The sequence below is a fragment of the Panthera uncia genome (genome assembly GCF_023721935.1).
Source record: "Panthera uncia isolate 11264 chromosome B3 unlocalized genomic scaffold, Puncia_PCG_1.0 HiC_scaffold_1, whole genome shotgun sequence".
NCBI lineage: Eukaryota > Metazoa > Chordata > Mammalia > Carnivora > Felidae > Panthera > Panthera uncia.
This window is the reverse complement of record NW_026057582.1, coordinates 102434616-102462446: the sequence shown is the minus strand read 5'-3', so window position 1 is coordinate 102462446 and position 27831 is coordinate 102434616. Positions and strand designations below refer to the sequence as shown.

At 41.2% G+C, this 27831-nt stretch overlaps 1 protein-coding gene across 1 annotated transcript in view; it reads right to left on the bottom strand.

Moving 5' to 3' along the window:
- Positions 1-27831, bottom strand: part of TLN2 (talin 2) — a 438163-nt gene that overhangs the window by 155118 nt on the left and 255214 nt on the right. Inside the window, exons 10-15 of the mRNA XM_049613732.1 lie at positions 17703-17766; positions 16551-16655; positions 9055-9210; positions 4557-4658; positions 3547-3623; positions 583-763 (exon numbers count right to left, since the gene is read on the bottom strand). Coding sequence (XP_049469689.1) covers positions 583-763; positions 3547-3623; positions 4557-4658; positions 9055-9210; positions 16551-16655; positions 17703-17766 — 685 coding nt within the window. The remainder of the gene's footprint in view (positions 1-582; positions 764-3546; positions 3624-4556; positions 4659-9054; positions 9211-16550; positions 16656-17702; positions 17767-27831) is intronic.

Sequence of the window (27831 nt, the reverse complement as noted above, 5' to 3'; positions counted from 1 at the left end):
AGACCTTCTAAGGGGTACCTGGGCTAGTTAGCAGCTTGATGCTGTGAAGGCAGGGAACCAGGGTTCTATAGCTCTGAATCACCAGTCATGTGGAGAGGTCATGGCTGTTCTCCAGCCCCAGAGGACACCTGTGATCAGGGAGTTACTAACCCACCTCCTTCCCTCCTTCCCTCCTTCCTTCCTATTTATTTGAGAGAGAGAGAGAGAGAGACGGAGAGAGAGAGAGAGACAGAGAGAGACAGAGAGAGAGAGAATCCCAAGCAGGCTCCAGGCCATCAGCACACAGCCCCATGCCAGTCCATCTCACAAACCATGACATCATGACCTGAGCTGAAATCAAGAGTTGGACGCTTCACCGACTGAGCCCCCCAGAGGCCCCGAAGCATCTGGTTTAACAGGAGCACCGGGGAGTCAGGCGTCAGGACAGCACAGCTGAAGAGCCATGGCTCAGATGGGAGTTAGTGAGAACACGATGACACACACAAGCTATCGCCAGGGCTGGTGTCCGCCCCCCCCCCCCCCCCCCCCTGCACATCAGAGGTGGCGCACTGACGCGCAGGGCAAGCGTGGGGGAAGTCTCACCAGCGGGGGCATGTGGCCTCGGTGCATCTGCCCAACCATGACCTGCTGTTGCGGGGAGGGCATGCTGCCGACGTTGAAGGTCTCGGGCCCACTGGAGCCTGAGCGCATCACGGCGGGCAGTGCCACGGAGCTGTGTTCCACCTTTCCAGTCCGATTGAACTGCTGCTGCAAGATGGTAGACCTGCAGGGGACAAGGGTCTGGTCACTGGGAGGTGGCCGCTCGCAGGGAGTGTAATGATAAGATAGCATAAGTGCCACAGCAGTTTGCTGCTTAACGCTGTGGAGGTCAATTCACAAGAGACATGCACAGACAGGACTGTGAATGAAGTGATACTCAAATACCCTGAAGAACCCGGAATCTTTTTTTTTTTTTAAGTTTATTTATTTATTTTGAGAGTGGGCAGGAGGGGAAGAGAGAGAGAGAGAGAGAGAGAGAGAGAGAGAGAGAGAGAGAAAGATATTCCCAGGCAGGCTCTACACCATCAGCATGGAGCCTGATGTGGAGCTCGAAGTCACAAACCGTGGCATCATCACCTGAGCTGAAACCAAGAGACAGACGCTTAACCCACTGAGCCACCCAGGCTCCCCGAACCCTGCATCTTTTTATAATTATTACTATACATAACCATTCCCAACGGATTCATGATATAATGCAACTAGTCCTTCTTAAAGACTTCCATGCCCCTCCCCGCCCCCCTCCCCGGCCACCCAAACCAACACATAGATATTCTTCTAACAACGACGTTCCAGGTCTAAGAAAAAGTTTAGGATACAGTGATCTATTAGTTGGTAAATCCTACCTGAAAGAGCATTCATTCAACAAATACCTACCATGGGCCAGGTTCTATTCTAAGCACTGGAGACACAGGTCATTTAGTCTTCTTGGTCGAAGGGGGAAGTGTAGAAAGAACTAAAAGAAAATCTCCCACAGCTTATCTCTCCTTCCCCAGGTCCAAGGCCACTGACCACAGAAGGTGTTTAAACACCTTTGGAGCCTTGATGATATGACAGACTTTGGCACCTCCTCCAGAGGACTTCAACTAAAGTCTGGGAAGATTCCTAGGATATCTAGTTTTAAAAAAAATAACTTTTTACTTGTTCCTATTTACTTAGAACGAGAAGTAAAGGACTTTGAGCATATGAAGGTGGTGTATCTGCCACAGCTCCCCAGAGGGCACACCTGCAAAGGAGAGTCTGGGGGAGTGTATGTGTGAGTGTGTGTGTTGGGGGGGGGGTTGTAGGCGGCAGATTGGGTGAGCAGCTGCACTAAGAAGTCAGACCTCTGTTCTAGGGTTTTCCCACCATCACAGATCATTCCTTATTGCTCAGGGAAAAATTCATGAGCCATGCTAGGATATCAGACAGCAGGCATCCATGGAGGGACAGTGGAAGGGTTGGCACCAAGGGGGGTAGATATAGGGGTTCCAGTAGGAAGTCATATGCAGTCTGTGATCTCAGCTGATGTCTGATGCAGGGAAAAGTGGCAGTTCTTCTGATGGGGACCACTCTGGACCATTCCTCCTCTTTGCTGTGACCAAATCTCACCGTGATGCCCTAGGCAGTGGGAAGGGGCTACAGGAATCCCAGGCAGAAGGGGCCCCAGTGCTCTAGGCTCATAGATAGTTACTCAGCTGCTCTTACAAGTCCAAGTGCAACACAGCCCTCTGAGGCAACAACTCACCCTGCCAGAAAGCACTAGCTTACTGATTTCCATCTACAGTCATTAGTAATTCCAAGGACTTAAGATGTTCTTCAAGAGGGTAGCAAGTACGTGAAATGCATCACATCACGTTCGGTTCCAAACTGTGTACTAAAATAGGGGACACAAGGAAAATCACCTTCAAGGTAATTATGAAGCAAATTGGGATAAAGTGACGGAGTGTGGAAATGTTAGAGAAGCAATTATTATGACTTAGCAAGTTCGATATGCTTGAATATGCTAGAACTTTCTGGCAGTGTCCTAGAAGAAACATCACAAGATCCGAACTGACTCCTGACTCTGCCACATGTATGCATCTCAAGTAACTTCTGTGAGCTTTGGTTTCTTCAGTCATGAACTGGTAATGATATCTGGTCTACCTCTTACATCGGGGGGTTGTTATTGGGATCAAAGGAGACAGCATGCTAGATACACAGAGTGTAGACAAGATGACTTAATGCTCTATGTAACGTAACAGGAGCAAGTGCTCAGACTTCCCCAAAGTATCACTAATTAGATGTTATTTAATTTTAATACATCTCAGGTTCTTCACCTATAAAATGAAGTTAAATTGAGACTATTCTGAATTGAAAATGATAAGAGCAGGAAATATTTATGATGTGCCAGGCACCATTTTACATGCTTTATTAACAACTGAATCATCAAAATAAGACTTACAAGGTGGTACTATCCTTATTCTCATTTTACAGTTGAGATGAAGGGGCAGAAGAAATTTGTAATGTCCCCAAGGCCACACATGAAAAAAAGAGACCTGAGATTTGAACCCACTTAAATCTGGCTCCAGAGTCCATGTTTTTAACCATTTGTGCTGCCTCATGACACACGTGGCATGTAGTAAGAGTTCTATAAACAGTAACTCCTCCATCAGCTAGACCCCTGCCCCATGGGCACAGAACTAAACAGAGGCCCACTCTCCAGCCTTTGATGAAAATGACGCAGGTTATCAGATTTCACTGAGCTATTGCAGAACAGGATTCACGAATACTCACTGTGTCCGAAGATGGGAGTTAAAGACCACATCTTGCTCAGTGTCTCCCTGAAATCCATAGCCGCCTCCTCCCACAAGACATACTCAACACTGAAGATGATGGTCTGGGGACCACACTTCCAGAAGACTCCTCTATATCATCCACTGTCATCTCCGCCATGTTTCGGACTTCAGGGTAACTGAGCCCCGAGGTGGCACGAAGAAACCTGCCCATTTAGGGAGAAGGGGGTTCTCCAGCATTCTTAATAATACTTACTTCTTCGGGGAAACAGACTCTTCCAGCATAGTCGACTCCTCATCCCCCTCTAATCCAAATCTATCTTTGCTTTGTTTCTGAGGTAGAACGAGACCAAAAACAAGAACAAGAACCCACAAAGTCAGCAGGTTTTGACACCAGAACCTCTGAAGATACCTTTTAGAAGGAGCTACACACAAGCAACAATATTGAGGTTTACCCAAAATTCCTTTATTGGACGAAGGGATAGGTCAACAAAAACAAAAGTGATACGAAATACATTATTTAACGTAATATAGAGATGTTCTAGTAGATATACTGATGTTCTGGTAGAACTTGGTTATCTCAGTGGGCTGTATCTTGAAGTCATGGTCAATCATAGCATACCACTATGGCATATAACCCCGTTAAAATTGGTAAAAAATTTTTTCAGGAAAAATACCAAGAACATTTTCAGACCCTCAACCTGGGTTTCTTTTTTTTTTTTTTTAATTTTTTTTTTTATGTTTATTTATTTCTGAGACAGAGAGAGACAGAGCACGAGAGGGGGAGGGGCAGAGAGAGAGGGAGACCCAGAATCGGAAGCAGTCTCCAGGCTCCGAGCTGTCAGCACAGAGCCCGACACGGGGCTCAAACTCACAAACTGTGAGACCATGACCTGAGCCGAAGTCGGCCACTCAACCGACTGAGCCACCCAGGCGCCCCTCAACCTGGGTTTCTAAAGAGGCTAGAAAGCATAACCTAACTACCTAGAGAGGAAGCTGCTGAGGGGTTAGCTAGTCTCATTCAACAGCTAAGTGAGGCACTACTGTTCACTACCTGGCAATAATAACACAAATATGAACTGCAGCTAAAATGCAAGTTCTCGTAGGATCTTGAGACGAAGGACTACACACTCAAGTGATCTGAACATTAATATTAAATTCTGGAATCAAGTAATTCAAATTAGGTTCCACTCTTCCCATCCAGGGAGCAACATCATTCAGTGTTCTAAAACAGCAGCTTTTCCAACGTGCATCAGTATGAAATACCTTTTTGAGGATGATGTCGATGTAGCCTGCAATCAGCTGGGATATTTGCTCTCCCTCAGTGGTTTGTACTGAATAGTAGCTTTCTTGATACTCCCCAAAATCCTGAAAAGACAGCATTAGAAGAAATAGAACTGTGTTATATTTCCGCAGTTTTAAAGGTGAACAGGTCCAGTCTGGGAGCAAGATGACATAGACTCTCTTTCCCTTTCTCTTTGCTTCTAAACACAAATGAACACCCTAAAATTTGTTCAACAAGTAGTAAAAGGGCTCTGAAAGCTGGAAAGGTAGACTGGCTAGAAACCACAGTACTTGAGAAACCACTGTCTGGGGAGTTCTTGGGTTTTCTTTTATAATCTGTTAGCCTCAAGGACGGGTGCCTGAAACCCAGAACCTCCAACAGGCAGGATTTCAAAAATCTGTTCTTTCCCGCCAAAGGACCAAGAGAGGAAAAGCCCAAAAGAGATCTATCTGAGAGTCTCAACCCAGCTTCAAAACCTGGGCTGGTGTTCGGCAGCTGCTGAGCAGGAGAAGCCCAGCATCCCAGTCCCTGCTCCACGACCCAGACAGGCAGGTGGTCTGGTCCTTTTGCAGCAGTGGTCACAGTGAGGCCTTCTGTCTTCCTGCCCTCCACCCACTGGGAGACACAGAGACAGGCCTGTGGCTTCTGCCTACCCCAACAAAGGCCACACAGCAACAGCGGGTGCTCCAAGGAAGTACTTTCCCAAACAGCACCATCAGGGTTTGAGCAGGAACCCCAGTAGCGTCACAACAAAGTAATCCAGAATAGCACTGCCAGGGCTCAGAAAATAAGCTGTCATTGTAAGCAAAGCCCACAAAAGGAGGCCACAACACTACACACTAAATCTAAACAAGGTGATTGTCAGATACAACAAAAATGAAGATGAAGAGTCTAACTGAATAACCAACATGTCCAGCTATAATTAAAAAAATCACTACTCATATCAAGAACCAAAGCAACTATGATATGAGTAAGAAAAGATCATCAATGGATGCCAATACTGAGCTGAATCAGATATTAGAATTATCTGATGAAGATTTTAAAGCAACCGTCCTAAAAAAATGTTTTGACGATCAATTACAAAATTCTCCTGATACAAAAAGGAGGTTTCAAGAAAGAAACAAGTGAAAAGAACCATATAAAAATTATGAAAGTGAGGGGCGCCTGGGTGGCTTGGTCGGTTAAGTGTCCGACTTTGGCTCAGGTCATGATCACATGGTCCGTGAGTTCGAGCCCCGCGTCGGGCTCTGTGCTGACAGCTCAGAGCCTGGAGGCTGTTTCAGATTCTGTGTCTCCCTCTCTCTCTGCCCCTCCCCTGTTCATGCTCTCTCTCTGTCTCAAAAATAAATAAACGTTAAAAAAAATTTATGAAAGTGAAAAAATGTAATAACCAAAACAGAAAAACTCACGTGATAAGGTAAACACTGTGGAGATGACAGAGCATATAGTCAGTAAACTTGACAAAAAGATTAATAAAATTTAGTCAGTTTGAACAGTAAAAAGAATAGAGACTAAACAAAAGCCAACAAACAAACAAACAAACAAACAACTTACAAACCAGACCTTCAGGGATCTGGGAGGGCAGTAACACAAGATGTAACACTCATATCATCAGAATCCCACAGTGAGAGAATGTGGGACAAAAAAAAGTATTAAAAGAAATAATGGCTCAAAAATTTCCCAAATTAAAGAGATACAGCTACAAACTCAAGAAGCTGCTCACAATCCAAATAGAATAACTCCTAATAAATCCATACCAACAACTTAAGGAAGGGACACATTATCTACTAATGAACACCAACTTGAATGACCACTTCTACTCTGAAAGCAAGGAGGCCAAAAAGCAGCAGCACGTTTTTCAAGGGCTAAAAGAACTGTCAATATTAAATACTATACCTGTCAAAATTATCCTTTATGAATCAAAGGGAAATAAGGACATTCTCAGATGAAGGAAAAGTAAGACAATCTGTTGTGAGTAAATCTACCTATCTTTAAAAAATGGCTAAAGGAAGTTCTTCAAACAAAGAAACTGGTAACAGAAGAAGGCTGGGAAGTTTCAAAAGAAAACAACAGTGGGATAGACAAAAATAGAAGTAAATGTAGTAACCTCTCCTTCACCTCATGAGTTTTCTTTAATTGTATTCTGTGGGTGAAGCGAAGGTCTAATACCATCTCACGTGGTGTTCAATGGATACAGAAGTATTTCTTTGAAGAGTTATAGTCAAAAAGTGAAGAGTGTAAAGAGACCAAAATAGAAGTAAAGTTTCTAGACTTTTCTTAAAGTGTAAGTATCCACACCTGTAGGCTTTGATTTTCTTATGTATATGGTAATATCTAGATCACTAAGAACACTAAGCAAAGATATAGGCTTGAAACATTAAGAAATAAAAATGGAGCTCTAAAAAATGTTTATGTAACCCAAAAGAAGGAAAACAGAGGAAAAATAAGCAGAGGGAACATAAAGAGAAAAGTACTATAAAATGGTAGCGTTAAGCCCTAACATATCAATAACTAGACTGAAATAAAAACAGTTTAAATAGGCCAATTAAAATAGACTGACAAAGTGGATTAAAAGAAAGCACAATCCAACTTTATGCACTCTACAAAAAACTTATCTCAAGTACAATATAGGTAGGTTGAAAGTAAAAGGATGAAACATATATCATGCAAACATTAATTTTAAAAAGCATGAATGTTTCTATCAAGACAAAGCAGACTTCAGAGCAAAAAATGTATTAGGAACAGAAGAATATACTGATAAAACAATCTCTCCATGAACATGACAGAGGGATCTTAAATGTGCAGGCACCAAGAGAGCTTCAAAACACATGAAGTAAAAAGTGATAAAGATGAAAAAAGAAATAGAAAAATCTGTAATTCTTATTGGGATACCGAAGACTGGAACAACACCATCAACTAACAAGGTTTAACTGACATTTACAGAACACTCCTGTCAAGTACTCAGGGAACATCTCCTAGAAGGACCATATCCTGGGATGGAAAACAAATCTTAAAATTCTAAGACTTGACATTACACAAAGTATGTCCTTCAACCAAAACAGAATCAAACTAAAAATCATTAACAGGAAGACAACAGGAGAATCTCCAACATTTGGAAGTTAAATTAAGGCTCGGAGTGGAAAGAAATATCACATGTGACAAACTTTAATTCAACTTTAATAAATGGCATTGATGATATTCTTTCTCTCTTGTGCTTGAGGTAGTTACTGCAACTCATCACTATTTATCTTCAAAGTAACTTTTTGTTTTCAACAAAGTGGGAATTGGACCTAGTTTTAAAGGACCAATAGCTCTAAAAGGTATATAATAAAACACAGCGGGCCCCTGCCCTAGCCATTCCCATCTTTACTCTCCACCCCTCCCATTCCCACAGGCAACTACCTTGAACCCTTGCAGCAGTTTCTTATAAATAACATGGTTATATAGATTTCTTGATTTTTCTGTTTCACAAGTTATTCACAACTTCCTGTCACGTAAGACAAGGATACAGTTCTCTAAGTAGGAATACCCCCTTGTAAAGGCCATGTACCGACAGCTGTTACTGACTACAGGATAGAAGAAGGTATATTTTCTGATGATTCCTTCCAAGTGGCAAGAGTCTATGAACCACTGATCAAACTAGATAACTAAAGACTCCCTGTAAAACCCATTCCTTATATCTTTTTTTTTTTTTTTTTGATGGCCTATTGGGAGATCTTACCTAGATACAAGCTGATATTTCAAGCTGATATTTCACTAGAGCTGGAGGATAGTACACTTCAGGAGCACTAAGGAGATGGAGAAATTTCTACACTGATATCTCTTATTACTCAACTAGCCCTACAAAATAACAGCCCTATCAATTCTCACATGTCAACGTAGCAATAGTTAAGGTAACAACACAACTATACTCTGCTAACAACTATTAAGGTCTCAAGGCCTGGGATGACTACATTCTCCCTACTTTCCACATATTTCACACTAAGAATGTTATCATCATCATCTTGTTTGATCTTAGCAACTCTGTCAAACACGTATTATGATACCCATGTTAAAGCTAATGACATTAAGTCTCAGAGTGGACAGGCGACTCGGGCGAGGGTACAGAACTGGGAAATGACCAGCTGCTTTCGAATACTACCCCAAAGTCTATGCCATTGCCACTATACAGCATGCTGTTTCTAGGCAGGTTGGGAAAACACACCTCAGTGAGATGTCACAATGCTCAGGAACTTCCAAAACAACTAGATAAAGAGGGAACCTTGGATCAGCCTCTGAGCATTAGAAAGTTTCCTTTTAGGGCATGCTTAGACACAGCATCAGGAACCTAGAAGACTGGACCAGTCCCTGCTGTCTCTGAATTTCCACCTCTGTCTCTCTCCACACTGCTCCCTGAGAAACTCAAGGGTCTTGCATCCCCTCTCCTGCCCCACAGAACCACCCAAGGCCATGTTAGTCCTCCCTGTTGCCGGTCTGTACCAGCGTGAAGCTCTTGGGTGAGGCTGCCCAGCGCTTGACGGTGGTGAGCGGCCACTCCTGTAGCACTTCCTTGGTCTTCTCATCCACGCGCATCACCGAGTCCTTAGTGATGCCCAGCAAGCGAGGCACAAGCTTGTTCTTGCCTTTCATCTTTTCCTGAAACAGGAAATACCAAGCATAGCTACAGTTTATCACAGTGAAAAACTAGCAACAACTAAAAATGTCAACAACAGGGGATTTCTTAAGTCAATCAGGGTATATATAGTCAAGTAGCCAAGTATTCTACAAACATTAACAATCCTATGATTGGAGGGGTTCCTGGGAGGCTCAGTTGGTCGAATGTCTGACGCTTGATTTTGGCTCAGGTCATGATCGCAGGGTCGTGGGATTGAGTCTCAAGTTGGGCTCCATACTGAGTCTGGAGCCTGGATTCTCTCTCTTTCTCTCCCTCTCCGCCCCCCTTTGCCCCTCTCCCCCACTTGCACACTCTAAGAAATAAACATAAAATTGTTTAAAAAAATATGATTGGAAAACAATTGGATTCATGGCAATAAATTTGTAGTAGAGTATAAAGTAAAAACCGTTTGTATAGCATGATCTTACATAAAATAAAATTTTAAAAACAAATTTTTAAAATAAAATTCAAAAAAATTTAAAAATAAAAATTTCATTACATGATAAAATGGTCACGATGATCATCTCAAATGATTTGTATTAATTTTCTTGTGCTTTATTCCTTATTCTTCAAATTTCATTTAAAATCAATTCACTTAAAACTTCCCTTAAGAAATAATTTCACATTTATTTCTATTGTTATCAGGGAAAAAAAAAAAAACAACTTCCCAAATATTTGCTGAAACCTAGCAACGCCTAAATTGTTATTCTCGGAGGAATACACTTACAAATTAGCACACACCAATTCTGTATGCATACAAAGGGATAGGCAATTTTAAAATAATAGACATGTGCTAGGTAGTTAATATTATCCATTAATTTTTAGGGCAACCCTCAAACGTTGGGATCATCATCCTCATTTTGCAAATGAAGAGACCAGCCACTTGTCCAAGGCAAATAGTGAGCAGTAAAGCCATGATTTGAACACAAATTTCAGTACCTCAAAACTGTCTCTCACTTCCAAAGTGGTCTGTCTACAACAGTGTACTGTGTTCTGGTGAAATCAGAGAAAAGACAAAAATTCACCCCCCCACCCCTCCCGGCCGCAGCCCCCACTGGTAGTTCATAAGCCATCTGACAGTGAAGGTCAATGCATAGCCCCAGCTTCCTCCCAGGAGGAGGAGAGAATAAGATTGGGAATCTGTGTGGGTGTCTGAGAAAGGGAATAAGGCAGGGGAAGAAGCCCTCGGTACTTAAAAAATGAACCCTGAGAAGAGTCAGATTCTTTATAAGGAGAGGCTGGTTCCCAAAGGGGTGAAATCCATGCAGGGTGGGTGATGCCAGCTAGTCTAATCTGGCTTCAGGAGCCACACTGAGATTTAGGTGAAGAAGTTCTAGGCAGTGAGTCACATAGGGTTGGCACGAGCCCAGCTGCTGGGACCAGGAAGAGGAGATGAAATAAAATATGGTTTGCAGCTGTTGCTTTCAGCCTTTTCCATCTGCACCTCCCCTCGAGGGGCTCTGGGGTGAGGGAATACAGAATTGTGACAGATTATGCTGACCCTTGAGGAGCTCACTCTGGACAGGAGAGGAAATCACAGTGAACAAGCAAACAACGTAGAGTGGGCATTCCATCAGAAGATCATGATTAGGGGGAAGGGGATAGAAGAAACTCAGAAAATGCTGAAACCCAGCACCAGAGACCACTGTCAAGGATAAAATTGCTTCAGGGCCTGCCCACAAAATGCACAGCAGCTGGAGAAAGTTAAAATCAAGAAGCACTCAGCTCAGAGCTACTCACGTTGGTTCTTCTATGAAGTCCTGCCTTAGACCCACAGCAGTAGAGCCTCCAGGTTAGGAGAGGCGCCTTCTTCCTCCCTGTATCTCCCAATCTCAGCCCACCCTACACCTGGCCTTTCCAACCTTCGGCTACACAGACCAGCATCCTTTCATCTCCAGAAGCAAACAGGCCGGGCAGGCCCCAGTAAAGACCGGTCTCTCATGCACAGACACACACAGGGACTGTAGCTGCACTTCTGTAGAAACTTCTCTCCAGGTGGTCCTCATTAGGTTGATTTTGTTTTGAGGATGTCTTGGGCTTGCATAACTTAGAGGCAGGAGAAAGTCCGCATTCTACCAAGAAGGGGCAGGATTCATTAACAAGCCCCACCTCTCCTCTTTCTGGCGCATCTCAACCATGACTGTGGCCTCAGCCCTAGTGGCTGGTTGTGGTCAAGCCTGCTCTTCTTCTGACTCTTCCCACTGGTGTGGCGATTGGCTGATTCTCACATCACCTGTGCTTTACATGGGAGATTCAGAAATGTGTGAGGGGATCCAAGAGGGTTAAGCTTTTGGCATGCATTGGCTCTAGACCCCTGATTTGGATGTGGCCTAAACCTGTGATCCATCTGTGCTCACGAAAATTCTACCTTGGCTTGGTTCCAAAGTGCTGGCTTATATGCTCTGCTCTGTTATCAGCACACATATTTCTTTTAGGGGCATAGAAGAAAGGGATGGCTGTTCAAAAGCAAAACAGTGTTAAAGATCCTGTTCACTGGCCATTTTTCTCTAGCAGCTGGCAATCTATCTCGACTTAATTCATGATCCTGAGAGGCTCCGAATGCCCCTCTGTGATGTTTTTACAGTTAAGGGGAGAAGAGGGTCAGTCCCCAGGTATCTCACCTCAAGGCTCTGGTTGTGGCCACAGGGAAAATTCAAGACAAATTTATAAATGAGACAGGTTTCCACAGTAATTTCTTGGAATAAAACAAGATCCTTTGCAGTTCATGGGAAATGCCTTATCCTTGCTCATGGGGTTTTGATTAGATCAAGATAAAATGCAAAAGGAGCCAATGAAAGAGGAAGCCTGTAGACATTTATAGCTTCCGTTCATGGAAATCTCATTTTTTTTTATATTATCTCATTTAAACTTCATAAAATGTCACAATTTTACAGGTAAGCCAACAGGCGTAGAGTTGGAAGGTAAAGTAACTTACCTAAGGTAAAACTAAGTGGCAAAACCAGAATCCAAATCTAGGTCTTTCTTTTCAAAGCATATGTTCTTAGCCACTGAGAATACTGCCACATAAAGCTGTTCCCTATGGACTCATTATATGGCTTATGGACATTCTCTACATCAGAGTCAGCAAACTCAGCCAGTGCTAACACCCGCTTTTTGCCTGCTTTTTTATGACCTAAGAGTTAAGAGTGAATTTTCCATTTTTAAGCAGTTGAAAAAAAATCACAAGAGGAACAATACTATATGACATGTAAAAATTATACGAAATTCAAATTTCAGAGCCCATAAGTAAAGTTTTACAGGCATCTAACCAAGTTCATTCACTTAGGTATTGTCTATGGCTGCTTTCAGGCCACATGGGCACAGATGAATAGTATGGCCTGCAAAGCCTAAGATGAACTATTTGGCCCTTTATTGGAAAACTTCAACTCTTGTTCTACATCATGGATGCTAAAAGCCCGTTAGAAGTTGAAAGATTCAGGAGCCAGGGATAAGGAAGATGTGGACAGAGTTAAGGGGCTGGGATAATCTAAAATTTATCAAATATCCTTACTTTCCAGGCGCTGCACTCTACAAGCCATGAACACAAGTTTTCAGATGAAAGAAACTGAGGCTGAGGGGGCTTATGGAGGGCTCTCAAAGTCATACGAGTTTCTGGTGTTTCCCACATAGATGTATGCTGCTTTCCTGGATTCCAGGCCAATCTTCCTGACTCCCAACACCTAGGCACTTTCTTTTATAACAACAAAATATAATGCTCTGAATATTAGGACATGTTTACGGATATGGACGAAAACATGATAGAAGCACCTGTAAACATATCTAGCCACTCTGAGAATATCTATGATTAATCTTAAGGTTATGATTGTGTTCACTATCAATATTAAGATGTTTCATAAGTTGTAATTTCATTGACTTATTTACATTTCTAATAGCCTATATAAATAAGGATTGAGAAGCTGTTCACTCATTTTTAACTTCCTAAATTATGCCAATGCAACTCTTTCATAATTAATAGCATGTTTAGGTTGGGGTTCTAAAGAAATCTGTTATGTTATTTATACTTTTAAAAAACTTACCATCCCTTAGCCATACAATGTGTGTGCGTGTGTGCATGTACGCATGCGCTATTCTATGTGGGACCTCTTTTCATCCTATGTCTTAAATGATTGTGCTTATCTATACACACGCACATATGAATTCATTACATTGACATACATTTGTACGTTTACTTGACCAACTTACTGATTTTAAAAATAACTCTAAAAGTTAAAATCACTGTGTATATTGTTATAACATGTACACAAACATGTAGGCTGAAATTATGCTAAGTGAATAGTTGATTTAATAATATTAACTGTTCTAGGGGCGCCTGGGTGGCTTAGGCAGTTAAGCATCTGACTTTGGCTCAGGTCATGATCTCTTGGTTTGTGAGTTTGAGCCCTGCTTCAGGCTCAGTGCTGACAGCTCAGAGCCTGGAGCCTGCTTTGGATTTTGTGTCTCCCTCTCTCTGTCCCTCCCATGCTCGTGCTCTGTCTCTGTCTCTCAATAGTAAATAAATGTTTAAAAAAATAATAATAACTGTTCTAATCCATGAACCTGGGACATCTTTCCATTTATTTGTGTCATTTTCAAATTTCTTTTACCAGTGCCTTAAAGTTTTCAGTGTATATATCGTTGACTTTCTTGACTAAATTTATTCCTAAGTAATTTATTGTTTCTGATGCTATTGTAAATGGGACTGTTTTCTGTATTTCTTTTGTAGCTATTTCACTGTATATGAGGCCATCTGATTTGACCTATTGATCTGATTAAGGTTCATAATTCATAATATGAAATTACTCCTCAGCTGTACTAATTTTAAAATAGGGCAAACTGAGGTCATGCAAACTATTTATTAGGATCAATTTTAGGGGCTTCTGTGTGACTCAGCTGGTTAAGCATCTGACCCTTGGTTTTGGCTCACGTCATGATCTCACAGTGTGTGAGATCAAGCCCCGCATCCAGCTCTATGCTGACAGAGTGTGGAGCCTACTTGGGATTCCCTATCTTTCTCTCTCTCTCTGTTCCTACCTTGCTCAGGCTTGCTCACTTTCTCAAAATAAATAAACATTTATAAAAAGAAATATTATGAAAACATTTTAAAATGTGTACAAATAGGACCACTGGGCAAAAAATTAAAGTGGGCAGGTTGCTCACTTTGATCAAGTCACAAAATTAAAACTAAAGAAAACCAAAATTTGAATACCTAACATGCATATGAAAACTGATCCTGGCCTTTCTTCAAAGGGATGTTAATTTAAAAAAAAATAACAAAGACAAGAAAGGAAGAAGGAGAAGAGAGAGAGAGAGGAAGGCAATTTCCGTTATTTTCTTATTTTGCCTTAAAAGCTTTTGTAAAAGAAGTTTTTCTTTGTGTAAATCTGCAAGACCTTGCAATAACAAGATCTGTGCTCAGTCTCTAATTATTCTACTACCATAAGTGTATTTTTCTCAGGCCCTAAATTATCCTTGGGGAACATTTTATTTTTTCTGGAACTGCTGCTCAAGTGCCCTTCCTAATTATTACGTGTAGTTTGCTGTGTGCTACGTATTTTCCTAAATTTCCTGAGCTACATGCACATCACTGGAACTGACTGTATCAAGTGTGATGGTATTAATGGAAAACGATACGAACACAAGAGGTGAATTTTACACATAAAGGACTACAGAAAAACTCAAGAACATGGAAACCGACGCCAAAGCATCAGACATGCTGAGAACCTGTTTAACCTCTTAGGTACTGGGACTCAGCTGTCATCTACTGTTCTTCAGAATCATCCATGAAAAGCAGCTTTTTCTTCTATAACAAGAAGACCTTGCCATCTGTTCATGGTGATGATGTAAGAGCTAGGGTGATGAGAGCAGGTGACTACAGTCCCAACGGGCTCACCTCAGCCAAGCAGCAGAGTGCAAAGGCAGGGAATAAGGTCTTTGAAATCAGAGATACCTTGATTCAAGTCCTGCCTCCTTCAGGTATTAGCCTTGGGCCCCAGCTAACTCATTTGACCTTTCGGGGCCTCTTTTTCTCATTTGTAAAAAGAAAGTTACAGTAGTTCTTCCAGGGGGCTGCTGACAGGTTTGAGTAAGATATCCTTGGCATGTAACTGTTTACTCTATGTTCCTGTTGCTGTCTTGTGGGATGGAGTCATTTTTACCGACAAGGTACCAGCCCCATTCAAAACTTCATGGATAGTTACAAACTCACACTAAATATAAAAAATTCAGCTTCTAAATTGTTTTCCTGAAAAACACAGTGATTCACCTATGTATTCATCATTTGCAAAGGCTCTGGCATTTTTGGGTGTAAAACCGAGAGCTGTTCAGTTTAAGGAACTCCTCAGCATGAAGCAGAACACTTTCTTTTCAGTGTAACATCTTTGTTTCTTCTCAGCCCAAATGAGGCAGCTTCCTCCAGTGGGGAGTTGAGTCAAGAAAAGCATCTCTATCCCCAAACATCCTAGAGGACAGTATAACTTTCTTCTTCTCCAGTTCTCTTGAGCTGTGGGGAGAGCAACCTCCTTAAATCACCCTGACTCTGGCCTTGGGACTTCTGTCCCTGAAAGCAGCTGCAGCTCAGTGGGTAATACTCCCCTCTGTGTAAAGCAACATGAGAAACCCCACCACAGGGTGGAGTTTTCTCCAGGGCCAAGGGCAAAAGGCAGGAAGCCAAGAATCGCAGCAAAACAAGTGGAAATCAATGAAACCTATTCGTGAGATGACTAAAATACAGTATGTGAGGTCAGGATGGACAAAGGGGGAAAGAAGCTAATGAGAGTACTTTCCAGTTCACCCAGGAACACACCCATCAAGGGCCTTAGTCTTGAATTTCAAAGACCCACCTTTTTCCTTCTAGTAGGAAGGCAAACAATTCCCATGAAAAGAGATCTGACGGACGGCCACAAAAAATCGCCCAGCTCAGGTCAATTATACAAAGTAAGTGCTGCATTCACCACATCAATTTGGTATGCAGTGATCAACAACCCGCACATAGTCCAGGGCATTCTTGGTAATCTTAAAGTCAAACACTTCCAGAGAAGAGTGTTCACAAGCAGACATAAACGTGCTCCTTCGGTGACGTTGTACCATCAACAGTGTGCCAAGGCAAGACACAAGTGCCCGGAGGCCTGTGGGCGGCCAGGCTCCCTCACCAGCCTTAGAGCTCACACACTTCATGTCTGTCCCATGGCTAAACTGGTCACCACTGGCCAGATGCTTCATCCGCAAATACTAGGGGTCTAAGGACAACAAACCCAGCTTGATAGCAGATACTTTAATAGCGGAGGTGGTAGATGCAAACCCCCTCTGCACCCTGCCCACTTACCTTCACCAGGAAAAAGGACACACCGTACGTCCGGAGGGATCGGGCGAGTTTCACATACTTGACCTTGGCTTCTATTTCACTCATCTCTCCACAGTTCTTATGCTCCTACAAGTGACAGCAGCAAGGATCAGTTATTGGAGTTCTGCCAGCAGGTGGACTTGGGAGAGGTGGTTAAGATATATGCCACATACAGTTGCTGGGAATGATCAGTCATCAAGTTTTGTGTTGCAGACCTCTCCGTGACCCATGTACCGGCTGACCAAGGACCGGAGCACAGAGAAAGCTCAAATGCAGGCCTGGTTAACTAGAACTGGACCCCAGACTCCCTAGAGATGTTGTAACTATACATAGCAGTTCCCACAGTGCAACATGGCAGACCAGGGTCCCTGAGTGTCATCAACTTCTTGGACAACTCCATATCCCAATAGGTTCAGAAGCAATGCTTTCAATGAGAGCTACAACAATGTTCTCCAGGAGAGGTATAATTCTAACATGCATGCAAAATATGCAGTTTCCCAAAGACCCAGATATATAAATACCTGCATATTAGAGGGCTTGGAAACAAGACAGGGTAAAAAATACGTTTTATACACAGGAAATTTCTATTTCAACTTATATTTACATTTCAGTACCAAAAGCGACTGATATTCTGGATTCACTGGTGTGATTGTTGCATGGCAAAGCTGATAATAGGGCTTTTTTTTTTTTTTTTTTTTTTTTTTACTGTTGGCCTAGAACATACAACTCTCTTTTAGGGGGAAAAAAACAGATTTTAAAAAGATACAAATTTTCAAATTCCAAGCTTCAAAGGACAAGTATCAGGACAAAGAAGCTACTTGTAGCTTCTTCCTCAGTGCATTTTAATAGCAAATCACCTTGTTTCCATGCTACCAAGATAATGCCTTTAAAATTAAATGTATGCACATTTTTCTCAGAAGGACTAAGTAACCTTTAGCAAGAAGGTACGGATTAAGATAATAAATCTGCCCAGAGTAGAACTGTCAGCTTCTTTACTCTTGAGCCACTAATCATTTATGATATAAGTAGAGTACATGCACGGGGTACGAAACTATTAGGTGCAGAGGCCCCTCTCATACTAATAGATGAGATAGGGAGTGAGAGGAATAATAAAGTTCTGTATATTTCCAATACCTGAAATATCCTCTTTTCAGCTCCTCTCTGCTTGATGTATTCTTTGGGCAGGAATTCCTTTAGACTGAGAGAGAATACAGAAAAAAAAAAAAAAAAAAAAAAAGTAAGGCATTTGTTCTATGATGTGAAGCAAAGAAAACAAACTTTTTGTACAACTCAGTTCACTAACTCTCCCAGTATTTGATGGTACAAATTAAGACTGGACTATCACATCCCACAATGCACTTCAATAGGACACAAATATAAAACCAGTCTGATATAAAGAACAAACTAACATTAAGAAGAAAGAAATTCCAGGGGCACCTGGGTGGCTCAGTCGGTTAAGCATCAGACTTCGGCTCAGGTCATGATCTCACGGTTCATGGGTTCGAGCCCTGCGATGGGCTCTGTGCTGACAGCTCAGAGCCTGAAGCCTGCTTCAGATTCTGTGTCTCCCTCTCTCTCTGTTCCTCCCCCACTCACTTTCTGTCTCTCTCTCTCTCAAAAATAAACATTAAAAAAATTTAAATAAAAAAAAAGAAGAAAGAAATTCCATGATACATCATGAAATGACAAAGCAAAGGGTACAAGAGTGTCTTTGTGATAAAGGAAAGAAAGCATTTTTAATTTTATATCATTAATGCGTATTTTTAAAACAATACAAGGATACACCTAGCACTAACTAAAATGATTCTCTATGGAAACAAGGGAAAAACGGCGCAAAGGGAACAAGGATGGAAAAAAAAAAACAACCTCTGGATATTCCTTGTTTTACAGTTATCACTTTAGAACCACCTAGAATCACAAAGCGGAGGGAAAAAATTCAACACCTAAAAATCCAAAGCAAACTGAAAAAAATCAACCTAGCAGTTTATCAAGTTGACAGTCTAACTACAGGGAGAAAAATGACTTTAAATAACATTGGAAAAAAGTCTTTTAAGTATACATCCCTCGTGAGATAGGTCTTAAAGTTAAAATGAACTACAGAAGACATACTAAATATTGATAGCTTTATTTTAAAACTACTACCCTTTCTCTGCTAAACACACAAATACACCACATACTACAAAATTAGGTTATACTGCATGATATATAATTAAGATAAAGTAAATGATAATTACGTTAGTTGTAAGAAACCAAACCTGTTAGTGGATTAAAATAAAGCAAAAAAAAAAACAAAAAACAAAAAACAAACAAACAAAAAAGCTAACTGAAAATCTTGCAATCTTTCATTCAAATTGGAAATACTGGTCCCAATATCTGATTCATTCTTTTTTCTGAAAAACATTTTTTAGTATGTCCACAGAGGGAGCTAAGGGCAAGGTGGCAATGAGTACCCCCCAAGGCCTCAACCAGGTGGCCTCCAAATACCATTTCTTGCTAAAAGGAATCAAGAATCCCTGGAGAAGTGACTGATTCTAACTCTGGGGTAGGAAATATATCAAATGTTCTTGGGGCTTCTTAGGCCTGAGATCGAAGAAGCTATCAAAAGGACACTGGACTGACATTAAGGGGTAACCATTGGCCAATAAGAGGATGATTTGTAAAACCTTCTACAAAAGAAGAGAGATGATGAATCCACCATGGAGCTTCAACAATTTTAATTCATGGCCATTCCTGACTTCACCTATTCCCTCCCCAGGATTATTTTCAAGCAAATGCCACACATCATATAGCTAATTTCATGTTATGGGGCAATCAGAATGTCATAAAAATTGATGACCACAATGGGTAAAAACAAAGATCTATGAAATCCCATAAAGATCCTTTAAAATAATCAGTGGTCACCTTAATAGGTGGCTAGGGCATCAACTCTTACTGAAAACTGATTTAGGGCAAGAAACAAAGCTAACCAATAGAGAAGAAGAAAAGGAGTCCAAAGTCATCATTTTATAGCTTCTAATGAAATAAGCAATAGATCAAAACAAGGCTGAGTGGCTGCTAAAATCAGTAAGTGACAAGTTAATGGAGAGCTTTATAGTAGATGGTTCAGTCTGATTCAAACCCACTTAATCGATTTTGTTATCAATCAAAGTAGGATAACCAGACAGCACATGTCTCCTAACTGATGTAACAGGAAATATACAGCCCCACCCAGGAAGTATTCTTGGCAATAAAGAGTAAGTAAAAATATAATTTAACCTGAATTTAATTAAGATGTTAAATCTAAATATTGGTTTACAAAAAGAGAGAAGAACATGGTAAGTGATACCACCAGGGTACAATAAGCCCAAGTCTAAGTTAGGCAATTCTATAAAAAGAACCCAGGTTCCTCACAAATAAACAGCTTGGTGGTAGATATGAAAAAGAGGACACAGTAACCGATTAAAAGAGTTTCAAAAAACATATTTACCACAAAGCTACAGTAATAAAAACAGTGGAGTACTGACCTAAGAATAGACAGGTCAATGGAATAGAAACAAGAGTCGAGAAATTAACCTTTACCTTTATAGCTGGTTAAGTTACCGCAAAGGAGTCGTTTTTCACTGGGAACAGAATCGTCTTTTTAACAAATGGTGTTGAGACAACTGGATATCCATAAGTGAAACTATGAAGTTGACCCTCTACTTCACACCAAACACAAAAAGTAACCCCAAATGGATCAGAGACCCACATCTAAGCTAAAACTGTAAAACTCCTAGAATATAGGGATAAAACAGAATGTAGGAATAAAACCTTATGACCCTGAGTTAGACCAAGACTTAAGATACAGTAACAAAAGCACATTCAGTAAAAGTATGACTACATCAAAATAAAAAATTCCTAAGTCCAAGTGATACCATCAAGAAAGTGAGGAAGTATCCCACAAAATGGGAGACAACATTGCAAATTAAGTACCTGGTAAGGGACTTATATCCTGAATATGTAAGAAATCTTACAACCTAACAATGAAAAGACAACCCAATCAAAAAATGGGAAGGGGATCCGTAAAAACATTTTTCTGAAGATACACAATTGGCCAAAGGCACATGAAATATACCTAATATCAGTAGCCACCAGGGACATTAAAAGAAAATTACAGTATGATACCACATATCCACTAAGAGGGCTACAATAACAAAAAGGACAATAAATGTTGGCAACGATATGGAGAAATTGGAATCATGCATTGCTGGTGGGAATGTGAAATTGTGCAGCTGCTGTGGAAAACAACTTGGTAGTCTCTCAAAGTATTAGACAGCAATTCTAACCCTAGGAATGTATCCAGGAAAAATGCAAACATGTTCCCACAAACATACGTTCCTAGTATTTGTTATAGCCGAAAGGTAGAAGCAACTCAAATGTCCATCAACTGATGAAGGGATAAACAAAATGTGGTTGATCCATATGATGTAACATTATTCAGCAATAAAAAGCAATTAAGTGTGATACAAGAGCCAACATGGAAACACTGTGCTAAGTGGAAGAAGTCCATTACAAGAGACACATATGATGTGGTATCATGTATAGGAAATTTCTGGAATAGGCAAATCTATAGATAGGATCAATGCTTGCAGAGGCTGGCGGTGGGGATGGGGATTTGAGGAGTGGCTGTGAATAGACAAATGGTTTCTATCAGGAGGAACAAGTGTTCTAAAATTAGATTGGGTGATGGTTGCACAATCTTGTGAATACACTAAAAACACCAACATTATAAATGGGCAAATTATATGGTATGTAAACTGCATCTCCATAAAGCTTTTTTTTTTTTTTTTAAATACACAACACAAAAACCCATATCAACCAAATAGAATTCGTAGGCTGTGTCTGAATCCTGATATGAAGTAAAATGTTATTTGTGAGACACTGGAGGGAAATTTAACAGTGTCAGGGTATTAGATGATATTATGGGATTATTTTTTTTAAGTTGTTTTTAGAGAGTAGAGAGCACATGTGTGCAAGCAGGGGAAGGGCAGAGAGAGAGAGAGGGAGACAGAGAATCCTAAGCAGGTTCTGTGTTGTCAGCACAGAGCCCAACGAAGGGCTCCATCCCGTGAACCATGAGATCATGACCTGAGCTGAAATCAAGAGTGGAGGCTTAACTGAGCCACCCCAGACATCCCAGAATTATTTTTAATTGTTTTACGTGTTAGGATAGATTTCTGGTTGTATGTGTTTAATTTTTTTTTTTTTATTTGCCAGAAAAACATACTGAAGTACTTAGAGATGAAATAATACGCTGCCTGGAATTTGCTCTAAAATACTCCAGCAAGGGGGGGCACCTGGGTGGCTCAGTCAGCTAAGCCTCTGACTCTTGATTTCTGCCCAGGTCATGATCTCATGGTTCATGAGTTCAAGCCCTGCATCGGGCTCTCTGCTGTCAGCTCACAGTCCACTTTGGATCCTCTGTCCCTCTCTCTCTGCCCCTCCCCTGCTTGTGCACCTGCTCACTCTCTGTCTCAGAAGTAAACAAACGTTTTAAAACAATACTCCAGCAAAAACATAGAGGGGAGGTACGGTGAGGCCAGATTCTGACTACACTAACACTTGAATAATGAAGCCTGGTCAATCTGCAAACCATTTCCATTGGCAAAAGTTTTAAGTACATTTTCTGGAATTTCAGGGATCTAGTGGCAGAGCAATCTGGATTTCTTCAGAGCCCAAGTCAGTCAGCAGGGGCAGGGTCTAAAAACGATCTAAGCAGCAGCACCTTGGACGTTATGACTATCATTAAGCAACTTCATGGACAAAAATGTGATTGAGAACTGGAATGCACCAAGATATCTCTCTCTCTCTCTCTCTCTCTCTCTCTCTCTCTCACACACACACACACACACACACGCACACACACACACACACACACACACAAGAATGAGTTACAGAGAAGTCAAGTAACTTAGCTGAGGTCACAGGACTGGTTAGGACTGGGAGCTTCTGACTTCCCAGAGCAAGAGCGGATCTACCCAACAACACAGTTTTCCTCAGAAGCACGCTGACAATAACAGTGAAAAACCATCATGAGTGGACCACTGGACAGCAGCTGTTGTGCTACCAGCAAAGGGAGGCTTGGCTATGGTAACCCAAAGCATCCCAAAAGGGACCCGAGCCAACCCCTCACAACAATGGCTTTTACTAGAAGAATGCCAGATGGCAGTGCCCAGTGGCCAGGCAGGGGTAGAACACGTCAGGCATTAATGTCAGCAAAGTTCTGTGTGGCAACAAGATGCCTCTGTTCGAACTCTGCAAACTGACATTCCCATCCTTCAGTCGGTACAGAAAACAACTTCCAGAAGCTTGCACTACAGGTTCAGCCTTGATGTCACAGGAGTTGACTTGGGAGTTTATTTTAAGGTATTTGAAAATATGAAGTGTGTGTGTGCCCATGTGTGGCATGTGTTTTTCTCCAGTAAATCAGCAAAGTTCACAGTGTCAGAGTGAAGCTAGGGGGAGCAGGGAGCCTGTCACCCCTGCCTGCCAGCCAGCAATGCAGCAGTTCCAGCCCAGTTGCTGTTGTGATTACCAAACCCGAGCTTGGAAAGCTCCTAAGCATCTGGGACATGCATGCAAGTGAAATCTGTCAGCCTTCTTTGAGAAAATGGGTCAGATTGTCAAACCTGATTGGACATTTTTCTCTTAATTAAGCAGGCTCTGGCCAAGCAAAGTCCCTCCTACTGCGTCCTTCAATATTCCCTTCTTAAAAGGGTAGCAGTCTCCTCTTCCAAACCTCCTTACCCCGAGCCTTTTAAAGAACACCTTTTTCTGGGTGCACTTGTAACATCCTTCATTTCGCTAGGATGGCTGGCTAATTTGAGCTCTTCTTCTTACACCCCCAAGATCAATGGGAAATTGAAAGTCTGTAGCCAGTGGCCAACTCAGCTGTGTTTGTTGTCCACCCTTGCTGCTGCCCATGCATCACATGATAATGTAATAAGCCAGCACCGCCCAGAAACTGCTAACCTGGTACAAAAAGAAAGCTACTGAACGCTTAAGAAAGGTAAACATTTTTAAAAAGTTACTAGATGTGAGACAACTGTAAAATACTGAAAAGAGGAAACCACAAAAATCTAAAAATAGCTCATCTTCGGACTGCTTCAGGATTGTCTTTCAATTCTCTCCTAGGTGACGGGGTTCATCCAAAGAAAACAACAAAAGAACCCTAACCAAGGGGATCCGCAACAAGAAAAAACTTTGGTCTTTCATCAAAAGAGGAGCAAGTGAACGCAGAAGTTGCAAGTTTAATTTTAGGGTTTCAGAGATGTAGATATCCTATATTCTGTACTTTAAATGTCTTTTTGAATTACCAACAGTCTAAAACTATGTTGATAGAGGATTTCTGTTAATAGCTCCTGTTTATTAAAGTCAAACACTGTTTCAGGTGCCTTACATATATTAGTAGATTAATTAAATTCTGACAAAAGCCCTTGGAAGAAAATATCCTATTTTGTACATGAAAAATGAGGTTCAGTGATGCTATATTGTCCTTAACCACAACCAATAACTTAAGCCTCTTCTATGGTCTCCAGACACCACACTCCTAGCCACTCAACACTCTGATCCTTCCAAGTTATCCTTTAATCGACAAATCTACCACGTGATCAGTATTTCAGAACCTTGACACAAAGAAGAAAACACGAGAAACACCAAGTCATGTAATGATGAAACTTACCATAGCAGTAGCAATTTTGAGAAATGTCCAGAAGCCACTGAACAAGGGGAATTCAATCAACACATTTGGGGGAGCAGGGTCTAGACTCAAATCTAGATATTCACTTTTTTTAATATAAAATTAAAGCTGCTTCTTCAAGAAATTCCAAAAGAGGGATCTTAAAGATATTCTATGGGCTGGCAAGACGTATACAAGTATATGAGTCAGCTTTGATTTTGAGAAATGTGGACCTGCTTCTCACTGGTCCCAGAGCTGCCCCAAGTGCATGAGCACAGCCAAGTCACCATTCTCTAAGCTGGTGCGATCATCTGCAAAGTAGATAGATTCCTTCCTAGGAGTGTTATTTCTCAGAAAGGAACACACAAAGCAGTCAGGTGTTTACCCAGCAAAGGGTGGAGACTTAGAGGGGAGGGAAAGCAGAAGGGTATAAGCAGGGGGCAGTGTCACCCACAGGACACTGTAACACCCAGGTTTACTAAGTGCAACCTTTACGGTAAATCACCACATGGCCAGCAACAACATTTCAAATTTGATAGCACCTAAAGTTCTCAAAGCCTGGTCCCAGGACCATCAGCGTCAGCACTATCTGGAAATGGCTCAGAAGGGACAAATTTCAGGATTCATCCTGGACCTGATGAATGAGGGGCTCTGGAAGCAAAGCCCTGCACTATGAGTTTTAACGAGCCCTCCACACAATTGTGATGTATGCTGAATTTGGAGAACCACTAACACTGTGGGCTGAAAGCTCAAGTGATGGAATCAGAGACACTAGAATTTGAAGCCAGAGTCAAAGACGAATATATCCGTGCAATTGAGAGTACTGGTTAAATCCTGGCTAACTGTGGTGATGACAGGAGAGGAAGGAAACATCTTTTGAGCTGGGAAACACTTAAAGTGGTAAGAAGTGTAGAGTGGAGATGGCATGGAAGCAGCTCGGGAAAGGGTTTGAGGACCTAACCTCAGCCACACAGCAGTTCCAAGCTCCCGAACCAATCACTATGCCCTTTTGTCTAAGGACTGGAACCTGTTCGGGCGCTCAGAGGCAACTTGGGGCAGACAGCAACTGGTTTGAAAGTCCTGGAGTCTGAAAGTAGTTAGGGAGGTAGGCACCAGCTTTAGGAGGCTGCTGCTAAAGGGGAACATGAAGGCACCACTGGACAGTCATGGCCTTCTCAAAGCAATAGGAGAGTCCTAGGCTGTCAGGCACATAATGACAGAGGCAAACACTAAAGAAACTACGGGCTGGTAATGGTAAGGAACAGGAGGTAAGACAGAACGGATGAAAAACACAAGCTGAGGGGCCCCTGGGTGGCTCAGTGGGTTAAGCATCCGACTCTGGCTCAGGTCATGATCTCACGGTTCATGAGTTCAAGCCCCACATTGGGCTCTGTGCTGACAGCTCAGAGCCTGGAGGCCTGCTTCAGTTTCTGTGTCTCTCCCTTTCTCTGCCCCTCCCCCACTCGTGCTCTGTCTCTGTCTCTCAAAAATAAATGTTAAAAAAAAAATTAAAAAAAAAACACAAGCTGAAATGCCTCCTTCACCGTTAGTTTGAAAACACAATCCACAGCCAAATTATTCCAAAGACCAAGTCCAAAGAAGGAATAGGAGTTTGAACAAACGCCAAGAGAAAAATTGACTCGAGGCCTCCTACTGTGTCAAAAGCTTTGCTTGTTGACAAGAGAATTATGTTGAGTTTGTGGTGAAAAACTTCCAAGTCCACTCTGATTTCTTCAACAGAGATTCAGAGCCTGAGTTGCTTTGTTTTCTCAATAGAACACGTCCAAGGCACATGCCCACAAGACAAAGGGCTATGGTCCTCAAGGCTGAGAGGGGTCCTCACTTGTTACCAACCTTCCCATGCCCAACCACTGGCTATCTCCCCCTGCAGCACAAGCACCGTGGAACCTTGTGTGAACTCCAAGGCCTGTTAATTTTGCCTTCGCCAGATGTTATATGTTCAACCTCAGTGAATCCAAGCTTTTGTCACCTCACAGACTATTTGCGTTTTTCTTTTTTAAAGAACTGTTAATTGCAGAAACATTGGGAATATACCAATCATGTGGTCATATTTGCTTTCTGACTGCTACCTGTTTTTAAAGAGAAATTATAGATTTATCTGAAGTCCTATACCATCCTTCTTTCTCTCCCTAACTATATTCACTTCCTTATAGTTCCCATGCATATTTGATTATGTTTCTTCACCTCCTTGTATCTATAAACAACATATTCTGTTTCTCTTTGTGTGTATTTTTTAATTCAACAGGTTCATTTTCTGAAATGTCTTGTTTCCTCTGTAAAGCACTTTGATGTTTTCATACATTTAAATTTGTGCCCCATCTCATGGACACGAAATGCTATATACCCTTATTGATTTTGCATTTGGTTTACTTACGAGACTGAATATTTTTCCCTATCTTTATAAGTCAGTCGAGTTTCCTCTTTTCTCAAGTACCTATTGCTATCCAGGGTGGTCATTTCCTTAGTTTTTTCTTTTCTTAATGATTTCTGGATATTAATGTGTTGTTTGTAGTGTGCTTTGCAAATATGCAAATTTCCTCTTCCACACTGTGGAGCTTCACTCTTATTTTGGTAATAGGTTTCGCCCAATATTTTAATTTCAATAAATATAGGTTTATCAACCTGTAGAACTCTTATCACCCAGCATCAGTAATAGAGTATTTTGATTACTATAGCTTTGTAAGAAATTGGGTACTTATGTGAGTCCTTCAATTAGCCTTCGTCATTCTTCAGGCTTGACTGGTGCATGTTACTTTTTGATGGTTATATTGACAAATACATATAATCTTATAAGTTTTTTTTTTTTTTACTCACATATGATTAACATACAATATCCTATTAGTTTCAGATGTACATCATAGTGATTCAGTATTTTTACAAATTACAAAGTGAACCCCACTGTAAGACCATCTGTCACCATATAAAATTATTACAATATTATTGACCATATTCCCTATACTATGTTTTACATCCCATGACCTATTTACTTGATAACTGAAAGCCTGTATCTCAATCTCCTTCACCAATCCAATTCAACAATTCCACTTCTGGGTATTTAATGGAAGAAAACAAAAATACCAATTCAACGAGATGTAGGCATCCCTATGTTCACTGCAGCATTATCTATAATAGCCAAGATATGGAAGTGATCCAAGTGTCCATTGATGGATGAATGGATCAAGAAGATGTGGTGTATATGTACACAATGGAGTATTATTCAACCAAACACAAAAAAGAATGAAATCTTACCATTTGCAACAACATGGATAGATCTAGAAGATATTATCACTAAGTCAGAGAAAGACAAATATGATTTCACTTACAAATGGAATCTAAACAACGAATGCACACACAAGACAAACTCACAGATACAGGAAACAAACTGTGGATTACCAGAGATGGGAGGGGTTGGAGGGTAGGCAAAACAGGTAGGAAGGGGTTAAGAGGTTCATATACATTTTAAAATTAGGTTTTCTCATTACTTGGTATGTGGGATTTGGATTAAAATTGAACTGTATTTTATAGATGAAAATGAATTGCTATTAT